This window comes from Myotis brandtii, unplaced genomic scaffold (assembly GCF_000412655.1).
Source record: "Myotis brandtii unplaced genomic scaffold, ASM41265v1 scaffold550, whole genome shotgun sequence".
Classification (NCBI taxonomy): domain Eukaryota; kingdom Metazoa; phylum Chordata; class Mammalia; order Chiroptera; family Vespertilionidae; genus Myotis; species Myotis brandtii.
This window is the reverse complement of record NW_005370043.1, coordinates 3,587,720-3,606,090: the sequence shown is the minus strand read 5'-3', so window position 1 is coordinate 3,606,090 and position 18,371 is coordinate 3,587,720. Positions and strand designations below refer to the sequence as shown.

The 18,371-nt window shown below is 46.5% G+C and overlaps 1 protein-coding gene across 3 annotated transcripts; it reads left to right on the top strand.

Moving 5' to 3' along the window:
• The first annotated feature begins 909 nt into the window (after positions 1-909).
• On the top strand, positions 910-15,009 carry NOLC1 (nucleolar and coiled-body phosphoprotein 1). 3 transcript variants are annotated; one of them, XM_005878261.2, is made up of 13 exons: positions 912-1,117; positions 8,011-8,066; positions 8,181-8,320; positions 8,424-8,557; positions 9,073-9,238; positions 10,514-10,635; positions 10,761-10,896; positions 11,205-11,333; positions 11,509-11,619; positions 11,722-12,381; positions 12,571-12,677; positions 13,030-13,122; positions 13,288-15,009. In XM_005878261.2, the coding sequence occupies exons 1-13, from the start codon at positions 998-1,000 to the stop codon at positions 13,444-13,446; spliced, it is 2,133 nt and encodes a 710-aa protein (XP_005878323.1). In that variant the 5' UTR covers positions 912-997; the 3' UTR covers positions 13,447-15,009. The 3 variants fall into 3 exon arrangements, with proteins under 3 accessions (XP_005878327.1, XP_005878323.1, XP_014404955.1); XM_014549469.1 differs by having other exon boundaries at positions 8,178-8,320; XM_005878265.2 differs by lacking the exon at positions 12,571-12,677 and having other exon boundaries at positions 910-1,117; positions 8,178-8,320; positions 13,288-13,379.
• The last annotated feature ends 3,362 nt before the right edge of the window (positions 15,010-18,371 follow it).

Sequence of the window (18,371 nt, the reverse complement as noted above, 5' to 3'; positions counted from 1 at the left end):
CTGCCTGGAGGGAGACTGCACTGTGGTATCTTCATTTTGAAGGTTTTAAAGGCTGGGAGTTTTAGGGAGGTGTTATAGGATGAGCTCAATAGATTATTAGTTCTATGCTTATGTTCCAAAATTAGATTTATTCCCTTAACTTCATCTGCCCTGGGGTGTAGTAGGCACAAATGGCACTAATAGGATCTCTGCTATCTATCTCCTGAGTAGGGTGATTTAGGCTATTTACCCTCTGGCTGGGGAGAGGTGCCACCATTACATTCCTGTCAAGTGTCCTTGGTTTAGTGAAGATAGGATTTTGCCATTTGCTAGATGGCTGTAAACTACTTGGTGACTTCACGATCTGCCCGTTTCCCTATTCTTGTTCTGGCTTACTAGCCTCAGTTTGGGGGATCAACACCCTATCTTGACCACAGATGATCTGCAGGAACCTCTGCAGTGAAGGTGGGAGCCCCACAGGCTGGGGTTGTATCTGAGAAAGGGTCGCTGTGGGTGTGGGAGCCAGTGAGATGGAAGGTGGGGATCCACTGGCAGAGCGGGTCGGGGCGTCTGGAGATCTTGTGACCAAGTCCAGGCGGTCCCAGGACAGCTCGAGCCCGCCGGTCCACTCACTTCCCTGAAAGGCTAATCCCGAACGAGGAGCAGGAAACGCCGCCGGGAGGAAAGGTGCCTTGGGAGAAAGGGCAGGGAAGTCCGCCGTTTTCCCGCCACTGCCGAGGGCGTGACCCCTGACGTCAGGCTCCGCCTTCGCAAAGTGGCGGGCGGCGGGCTCCGCCCTTACCAAGATGGCGACACGTGGGAACGGAAAGAGCTTACAGATTTTGCGTAGATCCTGCCTCCGAGGTGGAGGCGGGACATTCCTGCGGAGTGCGCCCGCCCCTTCCGCTGTGCGCCCGCGCGGCGCGATGACGTAACACGCTCCGCCCCGACCTCTCTGGCTCCCTGAGTTCCTGAGTCGTGTGCATCGGCAACGGTAGTGACGCGTGTTGCCCGGAGGATGGCGGCCGCCGGCTTACCCCGCGTGGTTCCCAGCGACCTGTATCCCCTCGTGCTCGGCTTTCTGCGCGACAACCAACTCTCGGAGGTGGCCAATAAGTTCGCCAAGGCAACAGGCGCTGTGAGTCCCGGACTTGGTTCACGAGCCGGGGTGGGAGGACCACAGGGCTCCGGGCCCAGCCATGGTTAGGTTTCCAGGTAGAGAGGTCCGTGGGGTCCGCCAGCCCAGTGTCTGCGGGGCCTTTGTGCGGGTTTTCGGTGGTGATTGGAGAGAGCCTGGAGTCCGCGAGGTCTTGACTAGGTAGCGCTGAGTCTTGTAGCTTTTTCTCTGTTGAGCGGTGCAGTGGCAGCAGCGTGGGACCCGCGTGGTCCAGATCACGTGGCTGGCGGAGTGGGAGCACCCGAAGAGGGAGTATCCAGTCTCACCGGAGGCTTTGGAAGCTCCTGGTTGCTGCTTTTGGCTTTAGTAGTTGATGGAAAGCGTGACGACCTTAACTCTCAATCGAATTTACTGGGGAGTCAAAGATACATAACATGCTTTAGAAGGGTGGGATTTTCCGTAGTAAAGAAAATGAACGAGAGTAGAGGCAGGATTCTGCTGTTAGTTATGCTGAAGTAGCATTGAGCATCATAGTTCTATCATGCGGGCATAACAATGAGCTTGGATCTTTGACTTGTGGAATCAAATATAGGGTTGGGACCAGGCTTTGTCATTCATTTAAAGATGTATAACTGGGGCAGCTTATTGAGTGTTCCTATTTCTATGGGGAAGTCATCATACATTTTATAGGATTTTTGTGAGTTTTAGTAATATATACAAAGTGGCAATCCCATCCAGTGCCTGGTGCTCATCAGTGAGTGAAAGCTGTTATCATTGGGTTAGTAACTTAGGATGTTCGGAAGACATGTGAAAGGAAGATGACTAGGAACGTGAAAGGTTTGGAATCTACATCTCAAGAAGAGCAGACATGATTGCATGGGCAAACACCTTGAGAGAAGATAGAATCTTTAGGAGTCTAGGTCTTTTTTCTTTCTTCTTCTTTTTTTTTTTTTTTTAACTTTTATTGATTTCAGAGAGGAAGGGAGAGGGAGAGAAACATCAGTGATGAGAGAGAATCATTAGTTGGCTGCCTCCTGCACGCCCCCTACTGGGGATCGAACCCAGGACCCTTCCGTCCCCAGGCTGACGCTCTATCCACTGAGCCAAACTGGCTAGGGCTCAGAACCAGGATTTTTTTTTTTGTTTTTAAATAAATCTTTATTGTATTACATATTTCCCCCCCCCCCCCCATGACCCCTTCTAGCCTACCTCCACCTCCTCACCCTACCCCTGCCCCAGGCCTTCACCACCCTATTGTCTGTGTCCATGGGTTATGCATATATGTATACAAGTTCTTTGGTTGATCTCTTCCCACCCACCCACTCTCCCCCCACCTTCCCTCTGAGATTCTGTAGTCTGTTCTATGCTTCTATGTCTCTGGATCTTTTTTTTTTTCCCCATTAGATTCCACATATGAGTGAGATCATGTGATACTTCTCTTTCTCTGACTGGCTTATTTTGCTTAGCAAAATCTTTGTGGAGGGCTTAGTAAGGGCCAGATGCTTTTTCCAGATTCTAAACACTTTATATGCTTTATCTCTTATCTCAACAATTTAAGATGTATAGTATTACCTTAGCCTTTTATAGATAGAGAATAAACTTGCTTAATTGGACCTGCTTTCTGATTTAGCTAAACTATTCCCAGCCCAGTGAAGCACCCAACTTTCTCTTTCAGGTAATTGTCAGCAACCCAGCAGTAAATATCAACAGGAAGCAGATTATTATTATAGATCATGCAGGGAGAACAAAGGGTAAAATATTTAACTGCAGCAGTGTTTGACTATATTCTGTGCAGTGAGAAAACCTGAAGTCATTTTTTTTTAAATTTATTTTATTGATTTTTTTACAGAGAGGAAGGGAGAGGGACAGAGAGTTAGAAAGATCGATGAGAGAGAAACATCGATCAGCTGCCTCCTGCACACTTCCCACTGGGGGTGTGCCTGCAGCCAAGGTACATGACCTTGACCGGAATCGAACCCGGGCCCCTTCAGTCCGCAGGCCTACGCTCTATCTACTGAGCCAAACCGGTTAGGTCTGAAGTCATTTTTAAGGTCCACCATTTCTTCTTTTCAGTTGGGTCAAGTTTCTAAACTTTCTAAATCTCCGTTTTCTGGCTAATGAAAAAAAAATAGGATTCCACCCAGTCTCCTATCTACCTACTCCAGGACTTCTGTGAGGATCAAATGAGATGAGGCACGGGAAAAGGCTTCACAGACATTTGGTTACAGTGTATAATGTTTGCACCTCATATAAAGCAAGTCGTGTTCCTGGGCTGAAGAAACTACGAGGCTAGTCGCTAGGGAGAGGAAGCCAGGTGTTGCTACTTAATGTCAATACCCTGACAGACATTTAGCATATTTGCATATTAGCCTTTTATATATCTATCTAATCTAATAATAGGCAAACAGGGTAATTGACCATACCTTCGCTATGCCTCCCATTGGCTAATCAGCGAGATATGCAAATTAACCGCCAACAAAGATGGCTGTTAATTTGCATACGTAGGCGCGAAGCAGTAGAGTGAAGACTGAAGGCAGCTCCGGCCGGAGCAGCGGCCTGGGTCCCGGGTGCCGGAGGAAAACCGGTGCCAGCAGCCAGGGGGAGGGAAGGTGTATTGCACGAATCTTTTCGTGCAACAGACCTCTAGTAGTTTATAATGCTCTTAGCTGGAGACTTGTGCACAAGTTGGGATCCCACCTTTTACAAGGGACATCTATGGCCACCTGAATGGAAAGGGCCCTCTAAAAGTAGGGTCCTTTGAAGAGTGGGTGAGCCTTAGCCTGTTTGTCTCAGTGGATAGAGCGTCGGCCTGGACTGAAGGGCCCTGAATTTGATTCCAGTCAAGGGCATGTACCTCAGTTGCAGGTTCTCTGGCCCTGGTCAGGGTGTGTGCAGGAGGCAACCAATCAATGAGTTTCTCTCATATTGATGTTCCCCTCTGTCTCTCTCTCTCTCCTTTCCACTCTCTCTAAAAATCACTATAAGGCCCTATCTGGTTTTGCTCAGTGGATAGAGCATCAGCCTGCAGACTGAAAGGTCCCAGGTTCGATTCCAGTCAAGGGCATGTACCTTGGTTGTGGGCACATCCCCAGGGGGAGGTGTGCAGGAGGCAGCTGATCGATGTTTCTCTCTCATCGATGTTTCTAACTCTCTATTCCTCTCCCTTCCTCTCTGTAAAAAAAATCAATAAAATATATTTTTAGAAAAAAAAATCACTGTAAGGATTAACAACAACAAAAAGTGGGTGAGAGAGCTGAGGGGGGGTATATCCCAGATCAGTGGTTAGTCAGGAGGTGGGCACTGTTTCTGATGGTCTGTCTGGGGACAGAGGAACCAGCCCCCAAGTACAGAGCTGGGACAGAGCAGGAGAAGCTCTAAGGAGGGAAATCTGTGCCTAGCACAAGATGAACTTTAAATGGTCAGAGTTGTCCCATGTATTGCCTCGAGAGGGGTAAATTCCCTATGATTGGACAGATTTACACAGAACACCTGGATGAGGACACCTTTCAATGAAGTTAGAGATTCCTGCCCTGGGTGAGAAATTGAACAGCTGCTAGCTCTTCAATTCAATTTCACAGATTTATGACTATGGTTTCACAGATTTATGACTCTGAAATATAGATAACCTACTGTGATCCCCTAGAAAAACATTGGAGGGTCAGTCTAACATTTGTTATGGTTTTTGAGTCAGGCAAGTCTAATTTTGAGCCTTGGTTCTGTCACATATAAGCTGAAAAATCCTTAATCTCTTGATCTTCATTTTCTTCATCTGTAAAGGTTCCTATCTCACCATGTGTTCATAAGGTTAAATAAGACAGTGCCTGACCACTAATTCTGCCCTCCAGCAAGGCCACTGCCTTTGTCTCACATCCTAATTAAAAAAAATAATAATAACAGGGTGATTGGAAAGTGGACCAGATAGTTATAACGCCAGCTGCTTATCCACAGGGAACCTTTTCTTCCTCCTCCTCCTCTTCTTCCCTGGCCCTACCCTGAGCGTGAGTGAGGGGGGCATCACAACCTCCTTATCCGCCCTGCTCTGTGCATGACGGGGTGGCTCCCCAACTCCCCAATCGGCCCTGCTCTGAGCCTGACCAGGGGCTGCACTTAGGGATTGGGCCTGCCCTCTGCCACCCGGGAGCAGGCCTAAGCCAGCAGGTCGTTATCTCCCGAGGGGTCCCAGACTGCGAGAGGGCACAGGCCGGGCTGGGGGACCCCCCTCCGCCCGCCCCCCGAGTGCACAAATTTTTGTGCACCGGGCCTCTAGTCTATATATAAAACCCTAATATGCAAATAGACCGAACAGCTGAACTGAATTGGCCTCTATGACATGCGCTGACCACCAGGGGGCATGTGTGGACCACAGCAGACATCGGCTGTGGTGGGATGATGGAGCAGGTGAGCGGGGGCATCAGACCAAGGCAGGACACTGGTTGCTGTCATTGGGGTGAGCCTCTGGTGGCTATTGAAAATTCTTTGCTCCTGCCCAGTGCTCGCATCTGCTGCTGGCGCTGGTGCCGCCGCTCACACCTGCTGCCGGCACCCGGCTCTGGTCCCGATCGCTCAGCGCCATCAGCAGGTGCAAGCGGTGGCTGCAGGCCCCGATCGCCCCTCAGAAGCAAGGGGAGGTGGAGAAGCCCTGAGGGGTGCTCGGGGCAGCAGCAGCTGCTTGCACCCGCTGAAGGCGCCAGCCCCACTCACCTGCTGCTGGCACCAGCCCCAATTGCTCCGCACCGTCAGCGGGTGCAAGCGGGGCTGGCAACATCAGCGAGTGGGAGCGGGGCTGCTGGCAGACGGGACCGGGGGCTGTGGCAGGAGGGATCAGGCGGGGGTGCAGAGGATGGGCCGAGACCTGCCCCTGTGCCCACCACAGCCTCGCGGCCCACAGTTCCTTTCAAGGTGAATGAATTCGTGCACAGGGCCCCTAGTCAATGATAAGAGAGAATCATTGATCAGCTGCCTCCTGCATACCCCCTAATGGGGATCGAGCCCGAAACCCGGGCATGTGTTCTTACCAGGCATCGAACTGTGACCTCTTGATTTTTAGGTTGACACTCAACCACTGAACCACACCAGCAAGGCTGGATGCAGTTTTGTATACATGACATAGCTTTTTACCAATCTTCTCTTGGAGGCTGGTTTCCAGTGATTTGGTATTATAACCCACATTGCAGGAAACACTCTCTTGTATAAATGTTTGTGCCCTTGTTTCATGGGTAAGGGTAAGTTCCTAGATAATGCATTGCTAGAGTGAAAGGAATGCACATTTTATTTATTATTTTTTTAATCTTCAGAGGAATTTTTCCATTGATTTTTCAGAGAGTGGAAGAGAGAGAGAAAGACATCAATTGGTTGCCTCCTGCATGAGCCCCAACCAGGGCCCGGGCCAGGGAGGAGACTGCAATCGGGGTATGTGCCCTTGACTGAAATCGAACCTGGGATGACACTTTGGTCCGTAGGCTGATGCTCTATCCACTGAGACAAATCAGCTAGGGCAGGAATGCACATTTTATAAAGGCTTTGATAAACAGGATTGACAGGTGGTGGATAGATGGTGTCAGAAACTATAGAAATAGCCCAAGTTTTTGATAAGTATTGATTGGGAAATACATAAGTAAAATGTTTTCCTTTTTTTTTTCTTTTTGTTAATCCTTACGAGGATATTTTTCTATTGATTTCCAGAGAGAGTGGAAGGGAGAGGTAGAAACAGAGATAGAGAAACATCTATGTGAGAGAGACACATTGATTGATTGCCTCCTGCATGCACCCTGACCAGGGCCGAGGATTGAGCCTGCAACCAAGGTACATGCCCATGACTGGAATCAAACCCAGGACCTTTCAGTCCACAGGCTGACATTCTATCCACTGAACTAAACCAGCTAGGGCTATTTTTCTTCTAATTTGTGCAAGTAAGAGAAGTTATGAAAGCTATAACTTTTTAAAAATCCTCATCTGAGGACATGCTTAGAGAGAGAGAGAGAGAATCGTTGAACGGCTGCCTTCCATAGGTGCCCTGACTGGGAATCGAACCCACATCCTGGGCGTGCACTCCCAACTGAAGATCAAACTGGCAACCCTTTGGTGCACAGAACGATGCTCAACCAACTGAGCCACTGCCACTGGGCTGAAGCTGTAACATTTATATGAACTATGGCAGGGGTCTTCAAACTACGGCCCGCGGGCCACATGCAAATACAAATATTGTATTTGTTCCCGTTTTGTTTTTTTACTTCAAAATAAGATGTGCAGTGTGCATAGGAATTTGTTCATAGTTTTTTTTTAAACTATAGTCCGGCCCTCCAACGGTCTGAGGGACAGTGAACTGGCCCCCTGTTTAAAAAGTTTGAGGACCCCTGGACTATGGTAATCCTATATAATAAAAGGCTAATATGCAAATTGACTGAACAGCAGAACAACCAAATACCCAATGCAGGAGCTGCCCCCTGGTGGTCAGCCAGAAGCTGGGCTCACGGGTGGCGAGCAGCGGTGGTGGGCTAAGAATGTCCGACTGTCGGCTCCCGGTGCGAGAGGGCGCAGGCCGGGCTGAGGGACACCCCCCACCCCCAAGTGCACTAATTTCGTTCACCGGGCAACTAGTAGGTAATAAAACAGGTCACTTTTAAGAAAAATGTTTTTATTGAGTTTTGAGAGTGAGAAACATTATTGTCATCAGAAACATCAATTGGTTGCCTCCTGTATGCACCCCGACCAGGGATCAAATCCACAACCTGGGTATATGCCCTGACTGGGATTCAAACTGGTGACCTTTCTGTGCACGGGACGATGCTTAACCAACAGCCATACCAGCCAGGGCAAAGCGGGTCATTTTTAACCAGACAATAACAAAATCTGATCTCCCCTAGAATAACCAGGATAAATTTTTCTTACCCACCTCTTTGTCTTTTCTCCTAAAGACCCAGCAGGATGCCAATGCCTCTTCCCTCTTGGATATCTATAGCTTCTGGCTCAAGTAAGTCTTTCCTGTACCATTTTGGCTATTTTCTCCCCTCAAGTATACTGGGCTTTGTTTCTTGGTTTGGGAAGGTCCTGGTCACCCAGAAGTTAGCCTGGTCTACCTCAGTAGGTCCACCAAGGCTCCAAAGCGGAAATTACAAGCAAATGGACCAGTGACTAAGAAGGCTAAAAAGAAGACTTCGTCCAGTGACAGCAGTGAAGACAGCAGTGAGGAGGAGAAAGCCCAAGGGCCTCCAGCTAAGAAAGTTGGTAAGACTGGGTAGGGAGTTGGGGTTAGCAGTTCAAGGAAAAGGATTTGTAGTCTGCCTATACTGCCTAGCTGATTCTTAGTGGGACCTGTGCTTTTGTTCAGCTGTACCTGCCAAGCGTGCCAGTCTACCTCAGCATCCTGGAAAGGCTTCAGCCAATGCATCAGAGAGTAGCAGCAGTGAAGAATCCAGTGATGATGAGGAGGAAGAGGAGGACAAAAAGAAAAAGCCTGTCCAGGTTTGCAGCTTGGGAAGGAACGGGGTTGCTTAAGGGATCAGGAAGAAGAAACCTAAAATCTTGGCTTCTAGCTTGTGATCAAGAGCTGGTGGTGGACAGGTGGTTATGGGGCAGAAAATCTGGGGACTTGCAGAGATGTGATAGAAGTATGAAGCCTGAAAAGGATATGTGAGGTTGAAGTTAGACTCGGAATCTAGAGTAAATCAAGACAGGTATTGGGTTTCCCTGGGACACTGTCTAGAACTTCAGGGGTAAGGGAGTGTGTTTTGTATACAGATGTTGGGAGCTCCAGATAGAGAATGGCAGGGACAGGGCTAGTAGGTTGTGTGGCTGAACTTTTTGTTTCTTATTAAGAGTTTGTTGTCCTTTTCATGTCATGTCCTGCTTAGCTTTCCCTCGTTCCTGCTGCTCTGTTAGCCCCTAAAAAGTAAAAGCCAATGAAACTTTTTACCTTAAGATGCTCCTGGATACCCAGAAGCTCTTGCCGAGTCTCTTCGTTGTGTGTTTTCACACAGAAGGGAGTTAAGCCCCAAACCAAGGCGGTCAAAGCTCCTCCTAAGAAGGCCGAGAGCTCTGATTCTGATTCTGACTCAAGCTCAGAAGATGAGGCACCAAAGAACCAGAAGCCAAAGGCAACACCTGTGGCAGCTAAAGCTCAGGCTAAAGCCCCAGGCAAACCAGGTACTATTTCTGTTTCTGTTTCTAAAAGGCCAGGCCGGGGACCAGCTTGCTCTGTGGATAGGTATTTAAATTGCTTATTCAGCACAACGGTGAAATCGTACTGGTGGTTGAACCAGAGATATTGATTAGTGTTATATTTATATTGATTTTAGAGGGGGGGGGCAGGGGGAGAGAGAGAAACATCCATTTGTTGTTCCACTTGTTTATGCATTCATTGGTTGCTTCCTGTATATGCTCCGACCAGAGATTGGACCCGCAACCTTGGTGTCTTGGGATGATGTTCTAACCAACTGAGCTTCCTGGCCAGGACCTAGTTTATATTTTTTAAAAGATGCTATTAATGAGTAAAATATTTCATAATTAGGGGCTAGTAACTAGAGAAACACTTTGTTGGCAAGGGAAAATGTATTTTAAGAAATGGTATCAGTTTGTCATATTTTAGTTGCATTTCATAGACATTTTATGTTCCCACAAATCCCATTTTACTATGACCACTTGCACCCCTATTCCTTGTTCTTTTCACTACCATTTTCCTCCTAAACCTTCATTCCATAGGAAAAGTGAGAAGTTTTATTCTATAATCTTCCTGTAGTGAAGGTTAGATTATGATTTATAGGTGCTTCTCTGGAAGTTGGAATGAAAGACTTCAGGGGCATATTTAAATTATTTGTATCCTACCACTTTTTTTTTTTTTTTTTACAGAGAGGAAGGGAGAGGGATAGAGAGTTAGAAACATCGATGAGAGAGAAACATCGATCAGCTGCCTCCTGCACACTCCCCACTGGGGATGTGCCCGCAACTAAGGTACATGCCCTTGACCAGAATCGAACCTGGGACCCTTGAGTCCGCAGGCCGATGCTCTATCCACTGAGCCAAACCGGTCAGGGCGTATCATATCACTTTTAAAGATAGAGTAGTTTTGCCCTAACCGGTTTGGCTCAGTGGATAGAGCATCGGCCTGCGGACTCAAGGGTCCCAGGTTCGATTCTGGTCAAGGGCATGTACCTTAGTTGCGGGCACATCCTCTCTATCCCTCTCCCTTCCTCTCTGTAAAAAAAATCAATAAAATATATTAAAAAAAAATAAAGATAGAGTAGTTTTATTCCTTGTGTTGGGCAGGAAAGGCCTCCTTGATATAGTAAACCATAGCAGTCTCCTTCATGCCTGCTCTAGAGGCAAGAGAATTGATAAGACTCCCAAGTTCTGAGCTAATAGGATGGAGGTTTTTATGGCCCTTTAATTTCTTGATACTTCTAACACTTTCTTTTTTCTTAGGCACTCCTGCTCGGGCAGCACCTAAAGTAGCTAATGGCAAAGCAGCTAGCAGTAGTAGCAGCAGCAGCAGTAGCAGCAGCGATGACTCAGAGGAGGAGAAGGCAGCAGCCATCTCTAAGAAGGTCTGGACCATAACTTCTACCAGGGAAGAGAGGGGTCTGGGGGTTAAAGGGGCAGTCTCCATTTCCTGGCAGGATTGGTTGGGTCCACATTTTCCTGTGGTAACTGATTTTCTTGTATGATGCAGACTGTGCCTAAAAAGCAAGTAGCAGCCAAGGCTCCAGTGAAAGCAGCTGCCACCCCTACCCAAAAGAGTTCCAGCAGTGAGGACTCCTCGAGTGAGGAGGAGGAGGAGCAGAAAAAGCCCATGAAGAAAAAACCAGGTGACCAGATATGGGGAGTCAAGCTACATGACTATTACCAGGGCTCATATGCAGAAGGACTTCTGTAGTCACCACGTGGACCTCTCCAAATAACTGCTTGACATGTCTGCTAGTTTCTCCCAGAGAAAGGAGAAAGGCGCTGTATCTTTTATAACCTAGACTTGAAAATGACATGTCAGCATCCCTACCATATTCTGTGTGTGGAAAATGAGTCACTAATCCTAACCCACACTCAAGGGAAGAGGTTAAACTCCATCAAAGAGTTTGTGTACATATTTTAAAATCACCACACTCTCCCTTTTAAACAGGTCCATATAGTTCAGTGCCCCCGCCTTCTGCTCCCCCACCCAAGAAGTCCCTGGGAACCCAGGCTCCCAAGAAAGCTGCAGAGAAGAAACAGCCTGAAGAGAGCAGTGACGACAGCAGTGATGAATCTGGTGAGTCATCACCAGTGGTGAGTGGGTCTGGGGAGTGTTTGAGAAATAGGAAGATGAAAAAGCTCTTTCCACTGAAGCAAGATAGGACTACAGCTCTGTGGTCTGTGCATCCTTTTTATTACTCCTGTTTGGGTCTGGACTCTGGGCCCAGCCTAATGCCATAAGTTCTCTCCAGATTCAAGCTCTGAAGAAGAAAAGAAACCGCCAGCTAAGCCAGTCATCTCTAAAGCAGCCACTAAACCAGCTCCAGCAAAGAAGGCAGCAGAGAGCTCTTCAGACAGCTCAGGTGAGGCATATGGAGGCCCTCCGGGCAGGGGGCACTCCAGGGACTCTTCTCAGTCTAATTTGTAATTTGGGGAGCTATTCATTCTACCCTCTTCTTGTCTAGACTCTGACAGTTCTGAGGAAGAAGCTCCTGCCAAGCCAGCCAGTGCCACCAAAAATCCCTCAAGTAGGCCAGCTACCACTCCCAAGCAGCCTGCAGCTAAGACAGCCACAGCTCTCAAGCAGCCTGCAGGCAGTGGCCAGAAGCCTCTGACCAGAAAGGCTGATAGTAGCTCCAGTGAGGAGGAGAGCAGTTCTAGTGAGGAGGAGGAGGATGTGGGGAAGGCGAAGAAGACAGTGGCCACCCCTAAGGCCAAGGTGATGGCCAAAGCAGTACCATCTTTGCCTGCCAAACAGGCCTCTCAGGGTGGTGGGGACAGCAGCTCTGATTCAGACAGCTCTAGCAGTGAGGAAGAGGAGGAAGAGAAGGCATCTAAACCCCCAGCTAAAAAGAAGCCACAGAAGACAGCAGGAGCTGTAGCCCCTCCCAAGGCAGCCTCCACAAAGACAGTGAAGGCCAAGAGCAGCAGCAGTTCTTCAGATGACTCCAGTGAAGAGGAGGAGGAGGAGGAGGAGAAGCCCAAGGGCAAGGGTACTCCTAGACCACAAGCCCCCAAAACCAATGGCACCTCTACACCGACCGCCCAGAATGGAAAAGCAGATAGGAACAGCAACAAGGAGGAGGAAGGAAAGACAAAGGCAGCAGTAGCAGTTTCTAAGCCGGGTCTGTATCCACAGAAGCTGCCCTCTTGGGTCCCCCGCCCCCCCCCCCAATTAGGATGGGATAGATACTCTTGGGGGGATGGCATAGAGAGAGGAGGCATAATGACTAGGTTCCAGTTGCAGGCCCTCAGTGTGGCAACATGGGCAGAGGAACAGGAAACTGGTCTGAGTCTGGCTTTTTGTTTTGTAGGTTTAGGAAAGAAACGAAAGCAGAATGAGGCTGCCATGGAGGCAGAGACTCCTCCAGTCAAGAAGATAAATCCTCAGACCCCTAACACATTTCCAAAAAGGAAGAAAGTAAATTGTCTTCTTTTCCTCTCGGGAGCTAGCCTTTATTTATTTTTTTATTATTAACAGGAGGAAATAAAATTTTAATATATGTGTGGGCAATTCACATATGCATGAAAATTTCAAAGACTGAGGCAACATTGGGTATATAAGCCATATTTGGACAAAGAAGAAAGGGGTGGGGTATTATATTTCAGAAGTGAGAATGGGGAGCTAGCCTTTCAAGAGTAGAAAGAAGAATCTGGAATCATTTTGATAGCTTTCTGCCTGTCCTGGCAAAGGTGCACATGTGTGTAGCTTAGGAGGGCTTTTCTGTCACCTGACCACTCCGTCTTTAATTTGGTACTTCGTTCTTATCCAGGCAGAAAAAAGGGCATCATCCCCATTCCGAAGGATCAGGGAGGAGGAAATTGAGGTGGATGCTCGAGTGGCAGACAACTCCTTTGATGCCAAGGTGAGGAGAGGGAGTCACCATTCTTGAGCAGTGTTGGGTGGAAGAGAGGACAGTTTTGCTTCAGATTGGTGGGAAACTCCCTGGGTTCAGATTGCCTTGAGAAGACAAGAACGTGACAGGGCCCTGGTGTCCTATGTGTTGACCACCTCTTTCTCTACTCACCAGCGCGGTGCAGCCGGAGACTGGGGGGAACGAGCCAATCAGGTCCTAAAGTTCACCAAAGGCAAATCCTTCCGGCATGAGAAGACCAAGAAGAAGCGGGGCAGTTACAGGGGAGGCTCCATCTCTGTCCAGGTTAATTCAATTAAGTTTGACAGCGAGTGACCTGCAGTGATCCTAGCAAAGCAGGGGTGATGATCCAAGACTACTTACTTTCCCCAGTGGACCTAGGAGCTCTCAGCTCTATTAGGGGAGGTATTGGTGAGGACAGCAGCCTAGAATAGGTCCGAAGACATTGTATCGGAACATCCTCTCTGGTCCTTTCTGTGTTCGTAGTTTTGTACAGACTTGTTTGTGAGTGTTGAGTAGCAAGGACAAGGTAAGGGGAGTGTTCTTTTTAAATAAAAATTAGTTTTAGTTGTCATCCCCTTCTCCCTGTTCTGTGGAAGTCCTCATGCTGAGAAATTTGTATATTTTCTATTGAATCATTTCCTATTGATTTTTGTTGTGATTTTCAGAGGTGTGTTCCCATAGATAAAAGCTATTGCCCAAGACATAGTAAAGGTTACGTGTGAATTTTTATAATTGGAGAATTCTGCCTATGTGAGTGCACATGTCCACATTTCATCCCTCCTATTACTCAGCCCTGGTGAGGGGCAGTTGAGAATGGTTAATGTATATGTCTGTTAAGCATGCACTATGTAGTTCTTCCTCATTCATGCGGTCTAAGACTGACGTTTTCAGCCAGCATGGACGTAGCAACTTTGGGGGATAAAATTAACTGTTTTGTTACAGGCAAAATTATGGTGTGTGAATGCTGTGGAGTCAGTCTGAATATTTTGTTTTCTGTAATTTTATCACTATTACGGAATATTTGCAATACCTGTTTTTTAATTTGAAAGCATAAACTTTTTTATTGTTCAAAAGACTTGTTTTGGTGACTTGACCTTTAACAATGTTGAGTACTAAATTGAAAACTGCATCATCTGATTTTTTTATATTTTAGAGAACAAAATAACATTAATCTGGAAAGTACATATCACTTGGTATATCTATCTTAGTAGCAATACTGACACAAAATTAGTTTCAATAACTCCTGTGTGGTTGGGAATCATTGATCAAGAAAGTGAAAGAAGAAAAATAACCTCAATCCTCAGTAGGAATTAGATTACATTAGGTAAATTTATAGGTCACCTATGTATGTGCTAATGAAAATGGGAAGAACCTTTACAATGCATATTATCTGGTAAAACTTGAATAGAGTGGGTTTGGGAGAGCATCCTAATAGGATTAATGTGTCTTGTAGTTGCTATGTGGGAGCAAGTGATGTGCCCCTTTCAGAACCTTAACTGTCCGTAACAGTGGCAGGGACGTAAAAACCAGTGAGCAGCGCTATGGTAGGCTAAGCTGGCTGATGGTAAAGCTGCAGGTCATGCTGCCCGTGCTCAGCCAGAGCACAGTGGAGAAGGAAGAGTCAACAAACTGGAGACTGGGCTGTCCCTGTGGTGGGAAGGTGTGCTCCAGTTTCATGGGCAAGGTATAGGTCCTGAAGTTAACCTCCCCTTTTTTGGATTCCATACTCTCCAAATAACCTGATAATAACCTGGTTTTCCATGTAATTGCCTCTAGGTAGGAAACGCACTGTTCATGCTGACATAGGTGTTTCAGTCTGCATGGTAAAGTTATACATCTTACTACAAAATAATAAACTGGTTGGTTTCTAATGTGTCATGGAGTTTTATTGTGAGTCCAAAGCTCTCCTACCTCCTATTCACATCAAAACAACTTGGGTGCCAGTTAAAGGGCTGGGGTCCAGACCTCTGAGTTCACTACAGAGCCTTCTTGGGGTTGGCCATACCTCATCTCTTGGTGCCTTTTCCAGGCAGTAGTCCAGCCAGTGTGTAGTCTAAATTGGGGTTGGCAAAATGGCCTATGGGCCAGATCCAGTCCATGGCTTGTTTGTGTATTACTTAAAGGGCTTAAAAAAAAAAAAAAAAAGAATGACAAACTTCATGTGACCCACAAAGCCTACAGTATTTACTATCTGGTCCTTTACAGACAAAGTTTGCTGCCCCTTGGTATAAATCAGTGATTTCACAACATCGGCTGAAAATTAGAATCATCTGGGGTACTTCTAAGAACACTGGTAGCCATCCAGGGGCCCATTCCCAGACTGGTTGAGTTAGATGCTGGTGTTCTCTGGTGAGGCCTGTTCGCTCCCAGGTGATTCTAACAAACAACCAGTGTTGAAATCCACTGATCTAAGAGTATCTGTAAAATATTTTTCCTTTCCTCTCATGGTTCCATTAACAAATGTCCTTGTTAAGTCTGTATAAATTATCTTAAAATGAAATACAATATATATGCATTAATTTTTCTACTTAGATGAATAATTTGTAAGTGTACTGCTTATTGTTTAAAGCTATGGCTTGTTTTTTTCTTTTGCATTTTATAAACACCTTTCCCAGTCTTGTTTGCTTTTTTAACTTAACAGACCTCCTTTCCCCTTAGGCCTGAAACTTCTACATATATGCAGCTAATGTGTTACACAAATGAGGCAGTTTAGCAAATTGTCTAACAGCATTTAATGGGAAATTACTTAACGTTTCTGAGTTGGCTTTCTCATATTTAAAATGATAGTATTATCTCATCTGTAAAATCTGACTACTCTGAAGGATTGTAAGGACGGAGAATTTAGAGCATTTAGCACGGTCCCTGGCATGTTGTAAGCACTCGGTGACTATCACTTGGATAATAAAAGAGGATTTTGGAAAGGACTTTTTTTGGTGTCCTTGTGATGTGCAACATGCCATTTCATCAGTGACTCAAATCGGAACAGAGTCAATGACAATTTTTTTTTGTCATTTGTTTAGTATCTTTATTCATGATGCCAAGGATTGACATGCAGAATCGATCTTGTTTATTAGAAACTTTAATTTTATGAGGGATCTGAAATTCCCACCTACCACTGATGGGTCCTGGCACTATTGCTGAAATCCACAAATTCAGTGAGTCACACACCTGATGGCTCATGCCTCTCTATCTCAAAATGCACACAAGGCAGGATACTGTCCTACAACTCATAGTTTTGTGCTGCACAGGTTATATTCTGACTGCAACCCAACTTTTTTAGGGGGATATTAACTAAATCAGGGTTTCTCAATCTCGATATTTCCATTTTGGGCCAGATCATTCTTTTTTTGTGGAGGATTGCCCTGTGTGTTGTTTGTGGAGCAGCATCCCCCAGCATGGATACCCAAAGTGCTGCAGAAATTGCCAAATATTCCCTGGAGGCAAATTATACCTAGTTGAGAACTACTAGGAATAGCTGAGTATAAAGTGATTTGTTTAGGGTTGATAACTGCAATTTAGTGGCACATGGAGACAAGAATCCAGGTCTCTGAAAATCAGCCTGCCTGTGTACCAGCCATAGAGCTCCAAGAGAGCTCAGTGTCTAAAAGGGGAAGTTGGACATGGGAACAGTTCTGTGCAGTGTGCTGAGTCCTGTCACCAAGGGCCAGAGTAGCACTGCAAAGGGGACAAGCAAGAAAATCCTGACCTTGGTTCAGGATCCTGAGGAGAGGAACAGCTTAATTTACCATGCAAGGAAGAGGACATTTTTCAGTGGGAGAAGAGGCCTTTTTAGGATGGGTCAAGAGGGTGTGTAGAAGGTAGGGGCAAGATAATGCTAAGTCTGACTCAATGAAGATTCAACACCCATGGCCAAGGCAGGGATTAGTACTTTATTTTGTCCCCCTGGGTATTTTAGGGGATTGATAGTCCAATGCAATGTTCCTGGTGCTAATACAGCTGCCAGGAAAGCAAAGTTCCTGCTGATCACTTGCGTTTTCACCTTCTGCGCCCTGCAGAGCCTGCTTAAGCTGCCTGCAGTTTCTGAACAGGCCAGTAGGTGGGGCTTTTGCCCACTGCAAGGAGCTGAACTAGACCAGTTAAAAAGCCTTACATTGTCATTATTCCAGTTACATTCAACAAACTCAGAGAATCTGCCATGAGTTTTTGGATACAAGCCATGAGGTGAGTTAAGACATAGGCCCTCATTTGAGGACCCTTGTTCTGGAGTGGAGAAAGGCCCTTCTGATTATGAGAGCTTGGCTTGTAGAGGGTGTTCACCATGGAACCTCCAACTTTCCTCTCAGGTTCTACAGGGCCCTGGAGTTCCCACAAGGGGGGTCAGCCACAGGTCCCCACTGCAGACCTGAGCCTTCCTAGGTCTGGATGCTCAGAGGCCATGGCACTTTCCCATCTTCCCTTTCTCCCCTCCTCTCCCAACATAATCCCCTTTGGAGCTCAGGATTGAGAATAAACACTAGGCTTCCACCTTGGAAGTGGGTTGGACAGTGGGAGGAGTACAATATTTCAATAATTATTAGCCTGCCAGACACACATTCATACATTCAGCAAATATAAGTGCTTACTATGTGCCAGGCACATAATATGTGATTTTGTGTCAGAGACTTTGAAGACACAATCATGAGTGAATAAAAAAACACAGTTCCAGCGATCAAAGTTTACCTAGTCTAATGTGGGGCAAAGATATTAATCCTCACAAATAAAGTGTAAATATAAACTTCAGTGCAATGAAGGCAAAGTGCAAAGAGTTATGAGAACATGTAACATGGGAACTGACTCATGTTATGGTAGGACTTCCTCATGGATAGGGTAACCATGTAATTTATCATTTAGACTGGGATGCTTTTGAGAGTGAAAGGGAGAGCTGTTAGTAATCAGGCTGAGACGAACAGAGGTAAACAGACTATCCCAGGCAAGTCAGGACATGGTCACTGCAGTAATAAGGATCTTTACTGAGTGAGACTTGAAGGTGAGAATTACTTAGGTGAAGGTGGTGAGGATGAATGAGTAGACCTGTGCGTTTTTTCCAGCTAGATGGAATAGCGTGTATAAAAGCCTTTTTTAAAAAATAAATTTTTATTGTTTAGATTATTACAGCTGTTCCTCTTTTTCCCCCCATAGCTCCCCTTCACCCAGTTCCCCCCCCCCCCACTGTCCTCGTCCATAGGTGTACGATTTTTGTCCAGTCTCTTCCCACACCCCCCACACCACCTTCCCCC